Raw genomic sequence first — 23,429 nt, forward strand, 5'->3', positions numbered from 1 at the left:
AATAAAATAACATAACATAACATAAAAGGAAAATCAAGGGATCTCTTCCATAAGACCAAAGCCATCAAAGGGAAATTTAAATCTCAATTAGGAATAATAAAAGAGCAATGGGCAATATGTTATTGAATCAATTCAATGACTGGGTAAGAGGTCTGTGCATTTATTTTCCAGAGAGTAGGAGAGAAGCAATTCTCTCCAAGACCAGGAAAACCCAATCTTGGAGCAATTCTACATTGCTGTCAGCCATTTTATCTATCACCTCTATCCGCAGATCAAGACCATAATTTGGCAATTTTATTGTCTATCTTCCATTTCTATTGTCTTCAATGGTACTGTAAGGGACCTTGGTTCCCAGTTCTGAGAGAAATGTGGAATATTAAATGAATGAGTGAATAGACAAATGACTATCAGCTCCCCCAAATCTCTTGTTTTTGAGTAGGTGTGAGGGAGGTAACAGCTGAGATGCTGGCTAAAGCTTCCCTTAAGTTTCTGTATCTCTGTAATAAGTGCTAAAATGCACAAACCTTCCACTCTAGGCAGGAACAATTGTTTTTGAATTCACTCCAGTCAAGGTGGCACAAGTTTTTTAAAGCTGCAGTATCCATCCAGTGATAACACAGAAGAATATGAACTATTTAGATGACTTCACTGTACAGAGAGGAATTACTTACACCATCCATTATCCAAAGTCTACAGAACGGCTTCTCCCACCCCACAAGAAAATAAGAGTAGGATGGCCAGGAAGGACCATCAGCACAAGATCTGTTCAGCCCTGGCATCAGCCATTTTTCTCCATCCTCTCCACCTCCACTGCCACACAATTTAGGACAATCCTCCTCTTAACTTTAAGGAGTAGGGACTATGATTTTGGGTTCTATTCCTTCTTGGTAAAAGGTCAGTAAGAAATACTGTAAATCTGAGAATCCAAGGGTATGTGCAAAAGGAAGTCACCTGGTGACAGCAAGTAATGAAGAAAGAAAATGAAATTTGGTGGCAGGTTTAGGCTCAGAATCGGTGGACTGTTTCCTTTCAATTTTCACAGATGTTCTACATCTGCCCAGAAGAATGAAATAAGGTAAAGTAAATGTGAATACACCACAAGTACTTTCAGAATGCAAACAGGCCAGTATTTTTTTTCCATTTCACATGCTCAGATTTATTTGAACTTCTAACATATCACTGTTGCTCTTCAGATACTCTGCAACGTAAAACCATTAAGACAGCCTCACAGACTTGCAGTTAATTACGCTTCTTAATAAATACCTCAGGTGCTTCATCATCCACAGGCATCACTGTGATGTTAAAGAGAAGACCAGTCCTCATTCCTCCCTGCTGGTCACTGACAGAAAATTCAAACTGCACAAACAACGGATCAGGGCCCATCTCCACCAATGGGGGCATGTATGCCACTTTCATATGTGTTACAGCATGCTGGCAGGAGGAAAAGAGAGCCATTACATTGCATGAGTCCCATATCCCTTAGCTCTTGCTTTGCAGAATGAAAGAAAACCAGATGTGTAACTACTGCAACCAACCACCCAGTTCTGGTGTGTTGATCCTAGATTTCTCCTCTATGGTGTAATGTAAGAGAAAGAAAACCTCACATATAGAGATGGGCACAAACCAGTTTGTCCCAGTTCATCCCAGTTTGCATAGGCAACAACACATGCTGCTTCCCTCCCCTGCTGCTACCCTCCTCCCACCTCTTACAGCTTAGTCAGCCACCTACCAGGCCCAATGTGCTAACTTCCTGTGCCTCGTCATCTGATCTTCCAGTCCAGGCAATAGCCTGGGCTCCTCTGCCCGACCCTCTTGGCTGATTTTCCACTCAGACAAAAGGGTAGGGCAGAGACGTCTGTACTCTTGCTTGTAACTGGGAGGTGGAAAAAGCAACAAGCTGGGCCTGACAAGAGGCTGGTCGGCTGAGGAGCAGGGGAAGGGAGCAGCAGCACCTGTGCTGCCACCTTCATGAACTGGGCCGAACCAGTTTGTGTCCACCTCTACTCATAGTTTAACCACAGCAGGATAAACAGCAAACTGGAAGAACGTTCCGTTATAGAGTACCTCTATAATGTGAATGTTGGCTGGCCGGTCAGTGAGTTAGCTATGTGGCTGCAGAGCCAGAGGTTGGAAGTTCAACCCCCTACCATGTCTCTTGGGAGAAATGTCACCCTGCATAACCTTGGGCAAGCTGCACAATGCCAGGGCATGCACAGGAGAAGGAAATGATAAACCACTTCTGAGTACTCTCTACCTATAAAACTCTGAAAAGGGTCACCGTAAGTCAAAATCGACTTGATAGCCTGCAATTATTATTATAATGTGAATATTCTGATCAAGCTTTAGGTTTTGCTTTTTAGGCATCTTTAATTTTTCATATAGTTCAGCACTCCCCAGACTAGTGCCTCTAGTAATCTGGACTACCACTTCTGTCATCCCAAGCCAACACAGTGAAGGGTTCTGCTGTCTGGAGATGATGGATGCTGTTGTCTAAAAGGAAGAATGTAGAGGGTCTTAAGTTGCTTTTGAGCTCCACCTCTGATGGTTGTCAGCAATGCATGGAGTTTGGAAATCAGAGGTTTAGAATGCAAATGACCCATTTTGGAACACTGATGGAAAACCTTTCGGGAGTTCAGATTTAGCTAATTTATTGCATTAATTTATACATTAAGCCAAGATTAAACAAACAAACAAGCATGGCATGTTAAACAGAAAAATACACCTACTGGGAATCTGTGATGGAGTTTTTTTATATAGCTTCTTCCTCATCTGTGTATACTACGGGCTGAAATAATGTTTTATGGACTTTAGTGTTTTAATGACTTGAATTTTGATAACAGCAATGTATTTGTCATGTAACTGAAGGATAACAAGTCAAGCATGCCAGAATAGATAGGAGGGATTTCTCCAGCTAGAATGATTCTATGCAGTTTTAAAGGAAAGGACCAGGTCTTGCTTTGTGTTTCAAACTGGACCAGTAGCTCATATGTTCTTTCAACACCAGTGAGATACACTTATGTCAACCAAGCCCAGAAAAGGGGGCAGCAGGGGGAGACCAGTGTTTCTGAGGGGGGAATGGGGAGGAGAATGTAGAAGGACTCCAGACTTGTGTTTTCAATGATATAATGAATGAAACAAGATCTGGAAAACAGAAGCAGCCTGAGAATTAAGATGAATTATGCTTGGTCTAGATGTGAATCAAGCTCTAGGTTAGCTAGGTTTGCTAGTTAACAACACCCAGGAGTGTTGTACCCTCCATTACATAACAAATTAAAAATAAATGGGTGTAAGAAACAAGTGACTTTTTCTTTCCATGACAGGTTTAGATATAGAACTTGGAGAACTGAAAAATGGTATTGGATAACAAAGTGGAAGACTCTCTGTGCCTCAGAACTTGATGCTGAAAACATTAGGAGAATGGGAAATGGCCCTGGAGAAAACAACAGTGGATAGTAGGAGGCCAGCATAGGTTGACATCATTCCTGTTTGTTTGGATGGCAGATATCAGAAGCAGCAAGCATTCACTGAATTTTCCCATTGCACTAAATTCTGAGCAGTCTGTAGCCTTTGACCCTCTAGATATTTCCCCAAAGCCCTTAACATTGGTCATGCTAGAGGACACTTCTAAGCTTTGGAATCCAAAACATCTGATGGATCAAAGATGGAGAAGCACTGTTCTAAATGAGCAATGTAACAGTTGTTTTTATAGCCACTTACTTGTGTGAAAGATGATAACGCAGGAGTAGAATAATTGTTCAAATAACTTTTCATGCTGTCCATGAAAATCAGCTTTCCAGCATCATAAATCCTAAGAAAAAGGAAAAATTGATGCTATTTTTTTCTTTAAAACAACAGTCATATTAATGTTTTATTAAAAATGAGGCAAAATTAAAGACATTCTCTAAAATGAGTCTTATGATACCTTGAATCCAGAAAAGGTATTATAGGATAAAGTTTTAGGGATTACAGTCCATTTCATTACATCATGAAATATTAACCTGCGTTGTGGGTCTATATCTACTTCTTTGGTTGTGGAGATTCTGGATTCAATGTATTCTTGAAGGCTTTCACGGCCGGGATCCAATGGTTGTTGTGGGTTTTCCTGGCTGTTTGGCCATGTTCTGGAGGTTTTCCTTCCTAATGTTTTGCCAGACTCTGTGGCCAGCATCTTCAGTGGACAGGAGTCAGAACTCTGTCTGTGCTCTGTAATAAGACTGGATGTCCCAAACAGCCCGGAAAACCCACAACAACCATTCTGCTGAAATAAAAAAATCTGAGAGATTAAATATATTCACATAGCTGTACGAAATTCTCCAGACAACTACTCTGTGCATGAGAGACAGCAGAGTAAAACCTATTGTGCTCCCACCCCAGAATAATGAGGCAAGACTCTATGATGGGATAAAAACAGGGCCACACATTATTAATCATAACTTTAAACTTTCTGGCCCTTCATGTATCCAGCGGGGCCTGCGGTCATGTGGAATGACCTTTCTTTATGACACTGGGTGAGCGTCCAGTGCCAAGGAAGCCAGTCCAGCTCCTCAGCCAGCCAGTGTTTGACCATCTCTGGGCCTCTAGCCTCCTATCCCTTGGTGGCCTTTGGTCTGGAGGTGTCCACAGAACATTGTCCCCCCATGCACAACAGCCAATCAGAGAATGGGTCAAAACTTCCTATCTGGCCCCCACGGTGACCAACAAAGCTCATACTAGTTAAAAAAGGCAGGCGAGTGGAATGCAAGCCTCAAAAGAGGCCGAATGGGGGAGGAATGCCTGTTTAAACTTCACTCTTCCCCCTCCCTTCCGGGACAGCTGGGACATGCAAACCACGTCTCGCACTATTCCAGGTGAGAAGGCAAAGACGCTCCATGCGGCAAAGCTTCTTGCCGTAGGAGCAAACCATATTGCAGAGAAAATTCACTAATGGTATAAAATGTTCTAAATACAATGTGGTACCACAGTTAAGAGCAAGCCAATTTTCCATGCCAACATTCTGAAAAGTTCATGCCATTTAAACTTTGCCCTCTTTTAAAGTGTTATGGGACATTGCATGTTCTTTTAAGTGCAGTCCCCCCTGCCCCGCCACACACAGCATAAATAAGAACTGTTTAGTCATCCAATTTTTATTGAGAATTACAGTCATAGTGAACGTAGCCTGTTGTGTTCCCTTTACCTATTCCCACCCCAGTCTCATCTTGTTACACTTTTCAGTGAAAGGATTACCCAAGTAGAATTTGGCTTCTCCTCATGGCTAACTTGATTTTTAAAACATTTAATTGTGCTACTAGAAATACCATGGTCAGCTGCTTGAGGAAGACATTCTTCCATGAGAAATCATTGTGAACGGGATTCCATCGCCTGACCATTTGGTACTATTTGGGTACAACTCATCTGGGTTTCTAACCTAATCTGACAATTGAACATAAAACCTGATGTGTTGCTCCCCATTACTCTGGCCTAAACCATACAGAAGAGCCTGTGGACCTCGTCAAGATAACGGGCAGTTCCACAAGAGGACACAGCCAGTTTTTTTCCTACAGAGAGGGGGAGACACTGTAGATGAATACCTTCTTTAACATGTCTGTTTTAAAGTGAATCTATAGTTGTTATTTTTGCCTTGCTAGCTGTCTGCTTTCAAAAAGCGAGGTTGCTCCATTTGACTAGAGTTTCTGGATTCTTGCTTCTTCCCCAGCTCTGTATATTTTACAGCATCTATGCATGCATAAGAGCTTTGAAGGAGTTAAAATATCTCCTTCATTTCTTTGGGGAGATTAACGATTTTACCTAATCCAGAAGTTTTATCCAATCCTTTCAGGTGTTTGCATTGAGGTAGTGGTAATGTTCTGGATGCTAGTGGCCTATTGAGCCATACTTTCCATTTCCTGATCACCTCTACACTTTTACCTGCACCAAGAAGCCACCTCTTTAATTTAATGTTGCTTCAGAGCTGAAAAATGGGAGGAAGCCCCACCCCCAGAAAAAATTATGTTCAATTGAAAATGCATTTTATCGATTTTACTTCACTTGCCTTGAACCTGAGCCAAACTGCAGTTAAAAGAGGGATGACATGGAGGAAGTTCAGCAATATATATCTTTTAAAGATAAGAGATGTTATATGTTTGATTTCACATGGATTATCTTTAATTAAGAAAGAGAAGGTGGCATGGCTTTCTCTCCATTTGTCTCTGCAGCGAGACTTAGAATTTCAAGGCAAAAAAAAAAATCCAGTGTGGAATGCGCTATGTTTAATTAGCATTCTTCCTTTACAAAGCAGCAGTCATAGCACTGACACTCTTAAAGCAAAGTGGGCAAAGCATCTGAAGTACTCCAAGCAGTAGTTTCTGCCAGGAGAAGAGGGGGTTTTCTAACCTCTGGTGGCATTTATGCTTTTTACAGGGGCAGCAATTGTGCCAGCTACAGCAAAGGGAAGGAAAATCTACCCTAGTACAGGAAGCTCTTCTAAGAATATTTGATTTACAGCTGGTGTTCATCCCGGACAGACACTTTTTCCATTTAAATGTGCCCTTTCAGAATTCCCCCTTTTATGGGTGCACAAGGGACACCTACCCCAGGGAAGCTGGGGAGGAGCAGGGTTTTGTAATTGTATACATAAGCTGGTTGTCTGGTGACTCAGCATCTGTAAAATGAAGGTGGTGCTTTGTGATGTATGCAATGTCCGTTTCTTTGACAACAAGGTTCCTTACTGTCCCTGGGACTTCTTCTGGCAAATGGTTTTTCACTGGCTTAATGTGAATCATCATGATCTATAAGAAAAATGTCAAGATCAGTGGATTGATGTCTTCCAATATTGCCGTTCATTTGCTACTTGAACATCTTCTCCCTATCATCAGCAAAGTACCACCCAAAATGCCATCAGGTATAAGGAGAGAATCCCAGACTCTAGTGATGCCCTCTTTGCAAAAACACAACCAAACAACTGTTATTCTTTTATTCCCATTCTAAATTGTTTTTCATAAATAATGCAAGACGCCTACAGGACTCCTGCAATTAGCCACACACAAAGAGAAAGGAGGATACGAATCATAACATTACTTTGAATTAAGTCATCCTGAAAGAGATGAGCATGGACTATCACTTTGCAAATGTGAATTAAAATGTTGCATATAGAAATCCTCTTTTCTACATGTTTCATTTGCAAATCTAATTCCACGTGCACCAACACACACACACACACACAGAGAGAGAGAGAGAGAGAGAGAGAGAGAGAGAGCTCTGTAAACGCAGGCAAGACTGTTGTTTAAACCTGCTGCTAAGATAGTGCCAGCTACATGAATTGGGGAGTACCAGGCAGGCTGCTGCACCACACAGATGGTACCTAGATTAAACAGGAGGGACAAGAAGCAGGATCAGAGTCTCTGCAGCTGGCATTAGCCACATTGCCTGCAGCTCTGGAGCTTTTGGAGGGGGCAGGGAGAGACAGAGACCATTCCTGCTGCTTTCCCTGCAGGGAGATGGCTGGATGGAAGACATGCCACATGTCGAAGAGGAAGATGCTCACTATTTCTGATTACAGATACATGGAGTCACATTTCATGCATGTTTTCAGGATGGACATATATTTGTACTTAGAGGGTGAAGAGATTTCTCTCAGAACCCTTAGCTGTTTGCCCAGAACGGATGCTTCTGCTATTCTCTTCTGCAACTTTATTTTCCCTGAGATAACAGTAAAAATTTACCTGAGGGTCTGAAAGATTAGGTGGTTCTTGACTGTCAGCTAAAATAAACTCAAACGAGTCTTGGAAAACTTCTCCTCCAAAATGGCGGTAGTAAATAAGACCATTGAAGAGATCTTTTTGGAAGAAGCTGAACACAGGGATACCTGAGAATCCAACACAGTAAAACAGTAACAAATTTAAAATTTGCATTTCCTCCTCCATACAAGGCGCCGCATTCAGACCGCTAAGCATCTAGCCTAATGTTTTTTTGTTTTCTGACATGTTTAAAGCAACTTTCTATCAGAGATCCTGCTTCATTGTTTCACTAGATTTTTGCTTACAAAACATATACCGGTACTTAGCCATCGAATACGAGCTGGAATAATCCTCTTCAGACAAAAATACAGAACCACTGCCAAGCAGTCTCTCATATGAAGTGTGAGATTCCATGATCCAGGAAGAACCTCTAGGAATGTGATTTTTGGAATTAAGGGATTTTTATGCCCATAATTCAGCAAGAACACACAGAATCCAGGTTGAATAATGGGAGTAAAAGTTCTAAAACCTTCTCACCTACTTCTGTAAGGTTACCTTAGTACAGAGCGTGTGAAGACAGCTTCCATTAGAACTTGCCCTTCCATGAACCTTTGTAAGTAGCAGAGAAAGCTCAGGCCTCACAAATGGCAGCAGGACACTTTTCTTCCCACTTGACAGAAACAGTGTGGGAGCAGAAGGACTAAGAGGGCTGCTCTTCCTCCTGCCAGCTTGAGGGCTTTTACTCTCATAATTGGAAAGGGCCTATAAGGCTATCTAGTCTAATCCCCTGCTCAATGCAAGGATCCAAATCAAAATATATCTGACAGATGGCTATCTAACTGGATGTTTATCATGACCATTTATGGTAGCTGGACGTTGCCACTGGTCCCCTGCAACAGGTTTGCCTGATCTTCTGGTAGGACTCTGTCTCTTTTTTCTCATATACTGACTTTAAATTCCCCTTGACATTCTGTTCTGTTTAAAGTCAGAGAAATAATAATAGCAGGGTCAAGAAGTCCAAAGTCAACGTCAGTAAAAGTCTCTTTGCTATTATTATTTATCTGCATGGAATTAGTACAGGTTGTCTTTGCCATTGCCTTATAATCTCAATGTACAGTGGTGCCTCGAATTACGACCATAGTCCGTTCCGGAAGATGAACGTAACACAAAATGGATGTAAGTCGAAGCACCATTTCCCATAGGAATGCACTAGAATGCGATTAATCCATTCCGGCCAAAAAATAATAATAGCAACAACAACAACAACAACAACAACAACAACAACAACAACAACAACAACAAAATAAAGCACACAGCAAGCCCCATTGGAAGGTGCTGGGGCTTTAAAAAAAACCCAAAATAAACCAAAAATAAAGCACATAGCAAGCCCCGTCAGGAGCTGAAAAAATAAACACACCAAAACACAATAAAACATCACAGCGCATATACATAACCCCCCCAGCCCAAACCCACCCTGCAAAACCCTGTAAATGTACTTACTCAAAACCAGAAAACAGCACCAGGCAGCCCGAAGCCTCCCCCGATGCACACATTCTAACCGTTGGGGAGAAGAGCTACAAAGAAGCTCTTCGTCGACCAACGGTTAGCCCTCTAATTTGAATTCTTTGCCTTTCCCCCCTGCCTCTTTTGATCGCAACTTGAAGCTCTGGCTGCAAGTCGAAGCAAAATTTTGAAGCCGGAGCTGGTCGCAACTCGAAATGTTCATATTTCGGGATGGTCGTAAGTCGAGGCACAACTGTAAAAGTATTGTATGATGGTTCAATTTTATATTTTTATCCAGTCTAAGATGGTACCAACAATAACAGTTCTATTTTAAAATTTGCTGCAAGGAACATAATTATGCTACCTGGTCCATCTGGAAAGTGTTGCTTGATAATTTCTCCAGCACTAGGTGAGTTGGATATTTTGTAGAGTATATAGTCATCACTTGAGTCAAAATCAGCAGCCATGAGCAAATTATTTCCAATAACAGCCATGTCCCCTTCTTCCAGCTCAAATACAAGATTGTTCACCAGGAATGGTGGGCTGTCATCTTTAGGAAGAATGTTAATAGGAAACTTGTCTCTAATACTGTACTTTCCATCGAAGATTCTGAAGATTATATCATCCCTGGTGGTGTCACTGTCATCATGATGGTAGTGGACAACTCCATCCCTGAGATCTTTAACTCCAAACTTGAAGCTTTTGTTCCCTGCACAAGACCAGAGAAGGAAAAGAATGGCACTTTTCACATAGTGTGATTCTGGAATATTCAGTGCAGAGGAATATTAAAATTGCACTCTTCTCTCCTCAGATCTGATTCATCTTTTCATACCTCTCCCTTAAGTTCACTGAATTGAATGCAAAATATGTGGAATCCAGTGGCTCAAAACATTGTGTTTCAACTGCAGAAAGCTGTATTATATTATCTTTATGCTAGAAAATTGGTGGAAGTTCTCAGGGTGAATATTTCACTTGCTGTGACATACCAATATCAATGCTGAAAAAGAGTCCCGAGAATTGGATTTTATGATGCACTGAATCCAGCTCACGTTTATTTTTGCATAAAACTCAACCAACATTTTCAATGTTCAATTCTCTGAATATTAAAATTACATCAACTCTAGGGAGTAACATACCTTGGACTGTGAGCCAACCATGATTTAAGCCTTCCATCACAAACAGCTGAACAGCGTCAAGGTTGTCATTATCTACAATCTGAAGAGACTCCCAAGTAATTGGGCGAGACTGTCCTTCTAACAAGTCGAGCCCTATAAATAGGCATTTTAAAGCACAGTAAAGTTAGATACATCTCAGTAAGCAGACACAGCAATTCAGTATTCAGGCCACTGTGGGGTCTGCTTTCCACATAAATAACTGCAGGAGGTGATAAAACTCAATACAATTGCATGTGTAGAGGGAGAAATAAATATAAATTGTTGTTTCTTAAGTAACTGAAATGATGCCCAAACCATTCGGGGAAAAAAATTGGTTCAATGTTTAGTAGTACAGTTAAACATCATGAATGGACAAAGGAGAGAGAGAAAATTTTAAATTATAAACATCTTGAATTCTTCCTATATGGATGGACAAGTGTGCTTCTTTCAGTATTAATTAAAAAGCACTTCTATATGAATGAATTCCCTAATATGCTTCTACATGATCACACATCTTTCACACTGGAAATGAGTAGATGGTGAAACTTCATATGTGAATACAGTTCACAAAAGAATAATTCACAAAGGGAAGTCCCTTACCCATATTCCATGCAACTCTAGGAGCACTTGTTGCCGCACTTCGGACTGAAAAATGGACTACGATAGGGAAGCTGTTGGCAAAGAAGCTATCAATTGCTTGAAACTCAACCTAGGGAAAGAAGGTTAAAAGAGCTCTTTTGTGACTCTTGAACTGTAGGTATGTAGTAGCTTGTGAGCACAGAGAGGCAATGTGGAAAAAGAATGTCCATGCCACATCTCTCACCTCAAAGTTCTGTCTCTCAGAGTAAGAAATGTTGGATGGCTGGAAAGCAATTTTTCTATCATACAAATCCTGCCACGTGAAAGATGTAATGGCCTTGGAGTGATCTTCCAGATGGGTAATGTATCCCTGAGGAGGAGGCTTGGTAATGTTGAAAACCAATCTTTCCTTTGGAGTCTCTTCATCTTCAGCATCCAAAGTCACTGTTGTGAGAGGAGTAAGAATAAACTCATCTATCTCCAAGATGAACATGGACATGAATGCAGCTTGAGGTTGTCCATTTGGAATGGCCCCTTGTATCTTTACAGGAATCCAAACATTTTCTGCCTACAAATAAGGAAACCAAATATCTCTTCAAATTCACCACAGTGGGACAAATGCACATTATTTCTTAGTAATACTTCAGGTGATTCTCTCACTTTTCCAGTGAGCTACCGGGACACTGTTGGGAAAAGAAAACCACTGAATTATTTCTGAAGTCTACTTATCTGAATTGTTGACAACAAAAAGAAAGAAAAGAAAGACTGAGATTCATGTAAGAAGATAAGTAGCAGTGTCCATTTTTGAAGATCTGCAACAAATCCCTCAACTTTTCTAGCTGACTGCTGAAAAAGAATATACTGCATTAGGGCCTTGTGTTGACTAAAGAGTAATCTTGCACCACAAGAGGAAAGATAAGTCATGTGGATGGGGATTTTGAAAATATCCTTTATCCCACAGTCCATCTTGGGGGAAAAAAATCTTTATTTCTCTAGTGTTGCCCATTTCCTCAATAGGAGAGCAGAGTTTGATGGTTCGTTCTCTGATGCCAATTGGATAGCCCACATGAAATGGTATTTAGCTCTTCCATGTGGGGAATGACCCTAAGGCCACTGTAACTTATGCAATATTAGTGTTTCAAGATAGCAGTATGCACTCTGAAACTCCTACCAATCGTACAGGATCCCAAAAAGAGTCTTCACACAAAACAAATGTTCATTCTAGCAACACTTGTTCTGGCAAATAGAGATGGGGGTATTCATATTCGTATACAAATATCCCTGCACAGGTGGCGTTAACGAGGGTCAAGCCCCATGGGACCGGATGGTCCATTCACCAATCCAGTGCGGATGTGGACAGCCCGATTCTACCAATAGCTCTGCAGCACGCGATCCACTTACCACTCTTCAACCTTTCAGCAAGGCTTGTCCTCCCGCCTCCTGCCAGGAGTGTTGAGAAGATTGTGCGCTGCAGAGCCATTGGTAGAATCACACCATCCATGCCTGTGGCAGATCGGTGAGTGAACCGTCTGGCCCCATGGGGCTGGACCCTCGTTAACACCACCTGCACAGGGATATTCATATACGAATACCCCCATCTCTACTGGCAACCTATCATTTTGCTACAGAACCAGTGAGCAATGACCATAATGCACATTCCAGACAATGGCCTCACAAACAGGTTCTTTAGGTGGGGTTTCTTGGGTGGGAGAGAACAGGAGAAAGAACAGTAAAGTTATGCAGAATATATGACTTACTACATTTTCAAATGCATGCTATTTTTTTCTCACCTGCAACTGAAGCCTGCTCTTTTTTTCTCTGATTTCTACTTGAATTGCAATATAATCCTTATCAGGTGATGGAGGGCTGAGGTGTTGGTATCTAAGACCCATCTCCAGAAAGTCTTCACAGCTCACCTTTAGAAGTTGTATTTCTTTTAACCCTGAATGGCAGGCAGCATTGCTGCGACAGGGGAGTTTGGATTGTGCAGCTGAGCCAAAGCAGAGGGGAAACACACATCTTTACAATGCAAAATATTTCCAATCTTCAAAAAGATCAAGTTTCTTTGTAACACAACGGATCTTGCAGAGACTTGAAAATTCTGAATAATAAGGATTTTGAGTGAATGATAATGTAAATTTCTACAATTTTTGGCACAGGGATCTTGATGCATACTACAGATCTCAGCCTTACACTATTATATGCTATATGCTACAGATACCAGTCTCATACCAGAGTCTGCAAATCAAGTCACATGACAATTCTTATTCACTTAGCGGTGAATTCCTTTATACGTGTCTGTACATGGACACGTGAAGGCATTTAATGGTTTTGTCAACATCTTAAAGTGTTGAAATATTTTGTCCGGGCTCGATTATTTTGAAGGATTTCACACTTTGTGAATTCTAGACTTGTTCCAGACATCAGACAGACATTGCCACCTCCATGTGACTAATTATATACACACAGAGAGACATATTGTAAACAATGATTTCAATGCCTAACCCCCATTCCAAATGGTTATATGCAACAACTATTCCATACTTTTTCATGCACCATAGCAAAGCATTACCTTCCTTTTTAGTTGAAAATACTAGGACTTAATGCAATAGAGGAGTGGCAACCCAGGTATTTTTGGACTGCAACTTCCAGAAGCTCCAGACAGCACAGCTAGTGGTGAAGGCTTCTAGGAACTGCAGTCCAAGAACACTTTGGTTACCCAAAGTTGGGAATCACTGCAACAGATCAAATAATTATTCTGATTAAAGCTGTTATGATAGGAGTATAACAACCATGACATCATTCAGAGATCACCTGATCTAAACATCCAATAGCTCCTTCTAGAAAAAATTTACAGATTAGACAATGGCTCAAAATGTTGATATGTAGTACATTGAGAAACATGATGTATATTGTTTCAGGTTAATTAGCAAGATCATGGTCCTTCTGCATAAGTATGAAGCCTCTTGGCTCTTCCCTTCTTGCAGGAAGGAGAACCACAAAGAAAACTTCAATGAGCTGTGCTTTCCCATTCAATTTGCTGGTTTGCATGAAGAAAAGAGTGAAAGGGATACAGGCATATGCCTAAGGTTTGTTCACATCTCAAACTAAATAAACCAAGGTATGGCCATTCACACAGAGCTACTGACTAAACTAGATGGGGATTGGAAGTGAAATTATGTAACCATGAGTTTTTATTTTAAAGATAGCAATATAATATACTATTGGAAGAAGAAATATTATCATTATTTGAATAGCTTCCAGGTCCAAGAATGGGACAGCCATTGTTTGTACCTGTCCTCTGAGAATTGACTGCATAAGGTATCTTATTAACAGTATTTTAATTGTTAAGTATACAGAAGAAATTCCCTGCCATTGAGGAAAATCCTTTTCCTTTCTTAGTCTACTTTCCCTTTTTTTTCTAGAATGAAGTCTGCAGGACCTATTTCCTTTCACCATATGCTCCTCTCTCTCATAAGGATAGTTCTGCCTCTTCTCACTCATCAGTGGCACAAGAAAATGACAGCTATTTGCCCCTCAGAAATGATTAGATTAGATAGTTATGGACCAGAATCCTATGGGTTATTTATGCTGGTGTAGATGCAGTGGCAAATTGGTGCTAGTTAATGAATCATTAAGTCACTGGAAGTCGTAAGACTGGTGCATGATGAAGGAACACATGTGGTGACTTGTAAACAAGCTGCCATTCACCATTGCAGTTTATGCCCCTATACTTATGCCACCAAAAATAACCAACAGGATTTTAGCCACACCTTTTTTCTTTAATGAGATACAGTAAGTACTTTCACATACAAGAGATAAGGTTAAAAAAATAAGGAAAATCACCTTTCTTCAGTTCAGTAAGCAGTTGTATGTTTTCTTTTTTTGGCATCTGAGGGTCTTCAACAACTATCTGGCCAGAAAGAGGAAACTCAGATGACATGATTCTTACTGTGCAGGCTTTACCAAGCTCATGGGGTTTGAAAGTCAAAATGTTTTTGTCAATGGGTTGAGAAATCCCAAGAAAACCTGGAACTTCTAGAGAAACTTGCCCAAACTCAACAAGACTTGATGCTGAGCTTTTGATCTCTATATGAAGAATAAACGTCTCTATAATGGTCTCTGCTGCAGTAAACCTGAAAAGTGAAGGGGGTTGGAGTTTAATGTTTTTTGCTTTTCTATTGCACAGACTATACATTCCTTGTTTTTCAGAAGGAAACTGAATTATACTTATATATATCAATAAGATCTTATTTTCCAGAAATAAGCAGAACATGATGATTAGAATCCTATTGGCATTCACACAAGGTTTGTACAATATGTAACAGCTAATTGAGGCTAATAACGAGGTGTCAAGGTGCATCTCAGTCACATGCCTGGTCAAATGTGCAATGGAGATGTGCGTCATTATCTTGTTAATTAGCTATAGCAAGTTACACAAAACTAATGTGAACCCACAGTAGGATTCTAGCCAATGAAATCCAATGAGATAAGATCCAAATCCTTTTGAACATTTAGTAAAATGGCAATTAGTAGAATGACACAAATGACACACAAACAGATAACTGTTAGCTTGTTAAAGTAAGAACGAGTCCTATACTATCTTCTTGTTGTTTAGTCGTTTAGTCATGTCCGACTCTTCGTGACCCCATGGACCAGAGCATGCCAGGCCCTCCTGTCTTCCACTGCCTCACGGAGTTTGGTCAAATTCATGTTGGTCGCTTCAATGAAGCTGTCCAGCCATCCCGTCCTCTGTCGTCCCCTTCTCCTTCTGCCTTCACACTTTCCTAACATCAGGGTCTTTTCCAGGGAGTCTTCTCTTCTTATGAGATGGCCAAAGTATTGGAGCCTCAGCTTCAGGATCTGTCCTTCCAGTGAGCACTCAGGGTTGATTTCCTTTAAAATGGATAGGTTTGGTCTCCTTGCAGTCCAAGGGACTCTCAAGAGCCTTTACTATCTTAAAGACACATTTTGTACAAGTTTTTTGTCAACTGTAGCCCACTTCTTCAGATGCATCTGAGAACTAACTATGACATAAAGACACCTTTGTTTTTAAGGTTCCACAAGTCTCCTTGGTTTTAGAATCACAGTTACTCTTTGCAGTGGCCATTCAGCTGCTCCCAATAGGCAATCTAGAAATCCTAGGTAGCATTCAATGTGTTGTCATTTGAGATTTTAGGCAGCACTTTCTTCCTGTCCAGCAGAGGCAGAGTTTCTGTATATTGATCATCCAGTCTGAGGATAAAATCCTGGATCCTATGTGTCGTCTTTAGACACAACAAGGGAGGCACTAATGTCTGTCCTACAATGAGCTTCCACAAAGAAGACAACAGAAGCAGACAGTATGAAAGCAATAAAAACAAAGGACCAGACTCTTGAATAAAGAGTCAGCTGGGCTCAAAGAAGTCTAAAATTAAGAATCTCCTTTCAGAACAACAGATTTTTTTAAAAGTGTCTTTGAAGTATAATATTTACGGGGGGAAATACATACTCAAGGCTTAGCTAACACTAAAGACACACCTGTATACTCTCAGCATCACAATGTCTTCATTAACCAGTGGGCAACCGTTGTGAATGTATTTCACTTCATTGGGTAAGAAATGGCAATCAAACACCTGATAAAAGAAAACAGCAAACATGATGAATGCCTTCAATAAAAGTAATAGATAGCACTCAACAATACAGTATCTGTTAGACCAAAGGTGCCCCATCTCTGTTTTAAAGATAATAACTGTGTAACATCAAGATAATTCTGACTTATGTCAACCCTTTCCAGGGTTTTCTAGGTAGCGAGTACTCAATGGCAGTTAGCTTTCCTTTCTTCTGGGGGTACATGGGACTGTGCAGCTTACCCAAAACCACACAGGTTGGCTTTTCTGTGATGCATGGGGGGGGCTGACCTCCCAAATATTGGCTCCATAGCCAGATACCTAACTCACTGAGCAATCCAGGAAGCATTAAAGATAAGGACTGGAATACTGTGCTTCGAAAGAGAGATGACCTTCATAAATCCTGAACTTAAAATCTAAGCCAAAGAAGAATTTCTGCCTTGTTCTCCCACAAACCCCACCCTGCATTTCTAGGGCTGCCCCACGACATTTTGCTGCCTGAGGTGAAACAACAAATCAAACATCCAAACCCAAGGCCAGAGTGATGCACAATATTCAAGAACAGCCAAGTTACTTCAGTATTTCCTGTTAGAATTCCAGTTTTGTGGTGAATAAATGCATAGAACAAAAACATGATCAGATGAATACCTGTGATTTTATTTCAGGAATACTCCTCCTTAAAGGAGAATCTACTAGGTGAAGGTGCTACTTTGTCCCCAAAGTTCACCACTTTTTGAACCCTAGGTTGAGTGAAACCTAGAAGGTGTGCGACTGGGTAACCATGAGCGAGTTTCTATGATAATCTAAACAAACAAACAAAAAAGGAACTAGTCTAATGGTACTTACTTGAGGTGTAAGTTTCCCAACTCTTTGTGTTATTGGTTCATTCAGAATCACCTCTACTTTGCAAAAATCTCTCTCTTTAGAAATGTTGAATTGTAGCTCATTTTCAGTCACATATGCAACTCGTCCCCTCTCGACAGTGATCCCTTTATTCACCAGGACAAGTTTGGCAACTATTAGAGGTGGAGGATTCCCCAGGAAAATAAGAACAGTCAACAGCAGGGATGACTTCAAAGTTTCCATCTTCAACGGATCTTCTGTTTTAACGGTTATTTAAATAAGCGTTGACTCATTTTATCTTCTGATTTAAGACACCTTCACAGAGCAATTCTGTTTTCCCCTCAGCAGTTCAATTCTGGGGAGCTTACAACTAAGCAGTTCACATGGGTTACTAAGTGGAGAAACCGGCGCAAGCTCCTTGTTTTCTTGACAGTATTCAACAGATAGCGAGTGCTCCCCTGTCATTGGAAGAAATCAGAGTTACTCTGTATAGAAACAGAGGGAAACTGTCAATGCAAAACAGTGGCTCATATTCCAAAGGAGTGATTTTCAGACATTTTTGCTGCACCAGTCATAAAATACACAGAAAGAGGAAGCTGAGGAGAGTTTGGCCCTTTTCAGAAGTAACCCTTTGCCACTTCCTCTCCTTCGCCTTACAGTTTCTTCTCCCCCTCAGCCCGTTTCTTCAGGAAACAAAAGAGTTTAGCTCACACTGGTTTTAGAGGATGAACCAAAGGAAACAATATGTCTGTGCTGGAAGTCAAGTTCCATCTAACAGATACAGTACTGTGCAGGAGAAAGGAGCAAACAAAATAGAAATGATTTGAAAGAGAAATCAACAAACAGCGAAATGGTGGGGTAGTGGTGCCATTTTTAGTAGGGTGGTTAGGGAGAGGTAGTCCTATACTGAATTTTCAAAACTATGTCAGAAGTTTACAAATGATTACAAAAAATTAAAGTCTTGGATTGCATCTACTCCAAATGATGTTGGGTTGCATCTGGAGGGTCATAGGATTTTCAACTCCTATTTTGGGTGAATGTACTGAAACTCTTTGTTATCTTAATACTGCCACCCCAATCTGGCATTTTCCCCCCAGATGGACTATAGATCCCACAAAACAACCCTTAGCAAGAATAGCTATTCCAGCGTCAAATGGGCCAATTGAGGAAGGTGTGTGTCCTAGCACAGGATCTCATCTCTACAGCCAGGGAGAAAGAAACATCCAAGCACGCCCAACAAGAGTGATACTAAGACAGCTAATAATATCTTTGGCCAATTTGAAAGAAATTGGTTAACAGAGCACTACAGAAGCTTTACAGTGGACCCTTGACTTACAGACAGCCTGACTTACAGACTTTTTGAGTTACAGACTTCTCTGGCCGCAAAATTTAAGTTTGACTTGCAGACTGAGATTTGACTTACAGACCAGAAAAAAACCAAAATGGAACAAAAACGGCCTGTTACAGGATTAATCGGTTTTCAATGCACTGTAGGTCAATGGATACTTGACTTACAGACTTTTTGACTTGAGAACTGCCTTCCAATATGGATTAAGTTCTCAAGTCAAGGCCCCACTGTACTTGAATGCATAGTCTTAGTAAAAGGCTGCATGGCAACCCCCAGCCTTACTCTCCCACAAACTATAACCATCCCAGAAACTAATTCCCAGATGGTGGGACTTCTGAAATTCTTGGGCTATAGCTTCCAACAACTGTGCCCATTGGCTGTGCAGACCAGGCCTTCTGAGAGTTGTGCATGAACATCAGAAGTCCCGACGTTGGAATCCCTTTTTGTTCTTGGGGGAAGTTCTGCGGTTGCCTCCTTTCTGGGCATTACAGACGTAGCACAAGTAGTGGTTTTAATTCACAGAGACTCACTCAGGTAACATCACTTCTACAGCATTATTTTTAAAGTATGAGACAAAAAGCATGGGAATAGTGCATTGCAGTAATGGGGAGATATGCCATTTTAATAAATAAATAAATATGATGCCTTTTCTCATGTTGATGGGAAATATCTTAAATGTGATACTAACATGTTTTTAATGCAGTATTTCCAGGCTATGGCCAAGACTGCCACTGCATATCTGGACAGCTGTCCATTCTTATTTCTTCTTCTTCTTCTTCTTCTTCTTCTTCTTCTTCTTCTTCTTCTTCTTCTTCTTCTTCTTCTTCTTCTTCTTCTTCTTCTTCTTCTTCTTCTTCTTCTTCTTCTTCTTCTTCTTCTTCTTCTTCTTCTTCTTCTTCTTCTTCTTCTTCTTCTTCTTCTTCTTCTTCTTCTTCTTCTTCTTCTTCTTCTTCTTCTTCTTCTTCTTCTTCTGTAGAGTAACCACTGACATCCACTGTTGGATACAGACCCTTCTTTTGGTTTTCATACATTTTTCTTTCATGCTATTCTAATCAATAGTAGTTATGCTGATCCTTTTAAATTATCCACCTATTTAGCGTTAAGTCTTCCTCCACTTTATTTTATTGCCCTGTTAATTTCTTAGCAAGGCCAGAAAAAAGGCTGATCTAAAAGACCTTTTCTCATATTCTTAGGAACTTTCACTGCTCTGTTATAAATAACCCAAAGCTGCTATTCTCAGCCTTTTTGGGGACATGGCCATGAACACAACGTGAAAGAAATATAGGCCAAATCAGGATTGTATAAGTCAGGTAGCACCCCTTCTGAGGTGGTATATGAAGAATTGTTTCAACTCTGTGGCCTCCTTTAAATGTCCCAGGAACCATATGCCCCCCTGTTGAGAATGCCTTACCTAAAAGAGACATTGGTGTAACATTACTCCCTGATTTCACCATTAATGGGATAACATAAGAGATTATTTTCTTTACCTTTTATTTTATTGTCACAATAAATAATACACAAACCAGTTGTTACAATTTTGTAAAATTTAATAGTAAATGATCATTAAACTGTATCTTCCCTACAGGTCAACTAATTTGAAGAACTGTATGTTTTCTTGCTATTTACAATGAAAATCCATCTTTTGGGGGGAAGCCATTATCTTTACTTGCCTCTTCTTTCTTTCTGAACTGTTAAGTGTTGGAAAATATGTTGCCCTTCATTGGTTAATTTATGAAGGACAAGTAATGAGTCTTGGGTCTAGACACATTCAAGACCCCCTTGGACTTCTGAAACACATTAATTGCTGAAAGGGGAGTCAGAGGTGTGACTTTGCTCAGCTGTTCATCATGTACCTGATTCTGCAACCAGTAGACAACCAGTTGGGCAAAGGAGATCCTGTTGAGGAAACGCACAATTGCCCTTACACAATTACACAAGCGAACAGGATACTGTTCAACATTTTCCAGAAAACCCAAGGTTTTTGCAGTCCTCTGAAGATGCCGGCCACAAAGACTGGTGAAACGCCAGGAAGAACAACCTTCAGAACATGGCCAAAGAGCCTGAAAAACCCACAACAACCATCCTTTTCTTTCTTGGATCATTTTTGCTGCTGTCTGCTGGGCCCAAAGAAGAGAAGAGTGGGAATCAAGTGGTAGAGGAGAGAGTTTTCATGTCTTTGTGAGGCTGATTGCATTTCTTCTTCTCTCTCTTTTGCCTTTATTTGATTTTGAGAGATGGTTTTGTGCTTTTTTAAATGTCACCATCATCCTTGTGTGGAAGGTGCTTTCTCTGTTTGATTTTTTTTTAAGATTGTTATTTGGCTAATTTACTCCACATTTATTCTGGAAAAAAATGAATAAAGGGTTTTTTTGAGAAAGTTTTGCTTGCTTCTGTGCAGTATGGAAGCCAGAAGGGTAATCTTGATCACTGTGCTAGTGTTCTACTTGGCTATGTGTGTGTTGATTATTGTTCTTTCCCATGTACTATTACCTCATTTTGGTAATTGGATTCTTTGTTGCCTTGCACCCACTTTTTGGAGTAGTTTTTAACTGATGTAAGCTGCCCCGAGTAGACGTTGTCTAGAGGGGCGGGGTAAAAATTGAATAAATAAATAAATAAATAAATAAATAAATAAATAAATTAGTTTCTAAGAGTTCTTTAGAGTTTTTGGAGCGTTAGAAAACAGTAATGGATAAACATGAATTGGAAACCCAAAATATGTTTTCCTTTTCATGTAAAACTAAAGGAACAGGGCATGAAAAATATGAAAATAAGAGAGGCAATTCCTTGAAAGAACCCAGAAAGAAAGAAATATATAAATGTTCACCATGTAAATCCCTAACTGGATAACTACAAATATTAAATTTGTAGTTAACTGACCAGATAGGTGGGACATAAATTAAATAAATGAAAAATAAGTAATAATAATAAATCTGTAACTCATTCTGTTGCTTGTTCCTTTTCAAGGACAAATATTTGAAAAACAAGAAAATGGCCAAATTCCTCTCAAAATGCCTCAGAAAAATGTTTTAGGCAAAGAAAAGTAATGAGAACAGGTGTGATTGTCTTTCAAAACAAGGTGTTAGTGGCTGTACCCCACGCAAAACCCCATGATAGGTTTGATGAGAAGAAAATGACACTCAGATCTTCAGGATATATGTTACAAGGGGGTTACAGAATACCAGTGTTGCCAGTCATTAAATCTTGGCAAATGAACATTGCTATGGTCTTGTTATTCCTTCTCCCCCAAATAGCATGTTACAGATTTTACTTCTAAAGCACTACTTCCATGTTCTAGTTTTGGGATAAGTAGCAAGTACCACTTCAGGTATCCCACCATCTGACCAGACAGCTGGCTGTCACTACTAAAAGAAAATCTTAAAAGTTTGGTTTTGTTCAGGGTGGTCAGCATCCCATCCCTGAAGGCTTTAAAGCCAAAACGTAAGACCAGGAATGGCCCTTGTGATATCACAGAGGTGGGACAGGCAAGCTTCCTCCACTCCAAGGTTTGTTGCCAGGACATGAAAACATGTGTTGAGCCTCACATTCTGCTCTGCTTCAAATAGTACAATAAATTTTATGTCCGTGTGCAAAAAGTCAGGAGGGGAGGAGAGACTCAAAAAAAAAAGAATAAACTGGCCCATATGTTGAAGAGTTCTGTATTTATGGTTTAAATTTCTCTAGTTATGCAGCAGAAGTGCAAGGACTCATAGAACAGAATAGCTTCAAGTTCCCCAGTTTTGTCTACTCCCTTTTTTTGCATTAACTGGCCCTTACAGTCTCAATAACTGACTCTGAGACATTTGAAGTGGAAAGAATAAAAGGTTTCATTACTTATAGTTCAACAGATCTCAAGGAAAACTAACAAACATGACTGCCCTCAGCATCAAGCGTCAACAGACTCACTGACTGCTTCCAACAGACAAAAGAGAGGGAAAGAACTCAGAATAGAAAGGGCTGCTTTTGAATACAGAGTCAGAATGGAACAATTGGTTAATGCTGGATAGAATAACAATCACCCAAGCCCAAAAAGGTCCATCCGTCCCAACCAAACTCACTAGAGGCAGTGTGTGAGGTTCAAAAACTCCACCATCATACACTTGTGCCTAGTGCTCAAACAAATTCACACTTAGCCAGTAACCTTTGATGCCAGCTGGGAAGGGGCAGAGATAGGTGACCAAACCATTTCACAAATAACAAAACAAGTGGTTTTCTATCCTGCTCACCCTGAGATCTGTTTCCCTACCTAAGTTCAGGGGAGCACAGAAATTAATTCCCTGAGATTTTAACCAGTGCCCTGAAATGAAATAGCCATCCTATTTCAGTTATAAATTAAGGCCAGAGAGAAAAAAATGAAATACAGCCATGAAAAACTGCAGCATGACCCAGAATTAGGAACAGATGAAAGACAATAGATCTTGACAGTGTTTATTGATGTTAATGACAGATGTCTGGGAAACACGCAGGGCCATGCTATTTTTAGAAATGGGCAGGGTTCAGAAATTATGCTGCAGACAAAAGGATGATGAAGTTCATATTTGTAGATGTGGGAGGTGAAGCATCAAGCTAAGATGTAGCTCTGGAAATGGGGGAAGAATGATGTAGAAAGTAACACAAGTTAGGATCACAACTGGAGACGTGATTGGAAAATCTCAGATCTTTCCGTGGATGCCTAATAGAA

At 40.3% G+C, this 23,429-nt stretch overlaps 1 protein-coding gene across 3 annotated transcripts in view; it reads right to left on the reverse strand.

Annotated features, from left to right (window-relative positions):
• LOC110077136 (FRAS1-related extracellular matrix protein 1) overlaps positions 1–23,429 on the reverse strand; it is a 149,961-nt gene that overhangs the window by 124,498 nt on the left and 2,034 nt on the right. For all 3 annotated transcript variants that reach the window (XM_072997709.2, XM_072997708.2, XM_072997710.2), the window contains exons 2-13: positions 17,404–17,858; positions 16,469–16,563; positions 14,795–15,084; positions 12,739–12,938; positions 11,193–11,516; positions 10,970–11,078; positions 10,352–10,483; positions 9,580–9,924; positions 7,698–7,840; positions 6,568–6,764; positions 3,718–3,808; positions 1,264–1,431 (exon numbers count right to left, since the gene is read on the reverse strand). In XM_072997709.2, the coding sequence (XP_072853810.2) occupies positions 1,264–1,431; positions 3,718–3,808; positions 6,568–6,764; positions 7,698–7,840; positions 9,580–9,924; positions 10,352–10,483; positions 10,970–11,078; positions 11,193–11,516; positions 12,739–12,938; positions 14,795–15,084; positions 16,469–16,563; positions 17,404–17,643 (2,334 nt within the window). In that variant the 5' untranslated portion in view covers positions 17,644–17,858. The remainder of the gene's footprint in view (positions 1–1,263; positions 1,432–3,717; positions 3,809–6,567; positions 6,765–7,697; positions 7,841–9,579; positions 9,925–10,351; positions 10,484–10,969; positions 11,079–11,192; positions 11,517–12,738; positions 12,939–14,794; positions 15,085–16,468; positions 16,564–17,403; positions 17,859–23,429) is intronic.

Source organism: Pogona vitticeps, chromosome 4 (assembly GCF_051106095.1).
Source record: "Pogona vitticeps strain Pit_001003342236 chromosome 4, PviZW2.1, whole genome shotgun sequence".
NCBI lineage: Eukaryota > Metazoa > Chordata > Lepidosauria > Squamata > Agamidae > Pogona > Pogona vitticeps.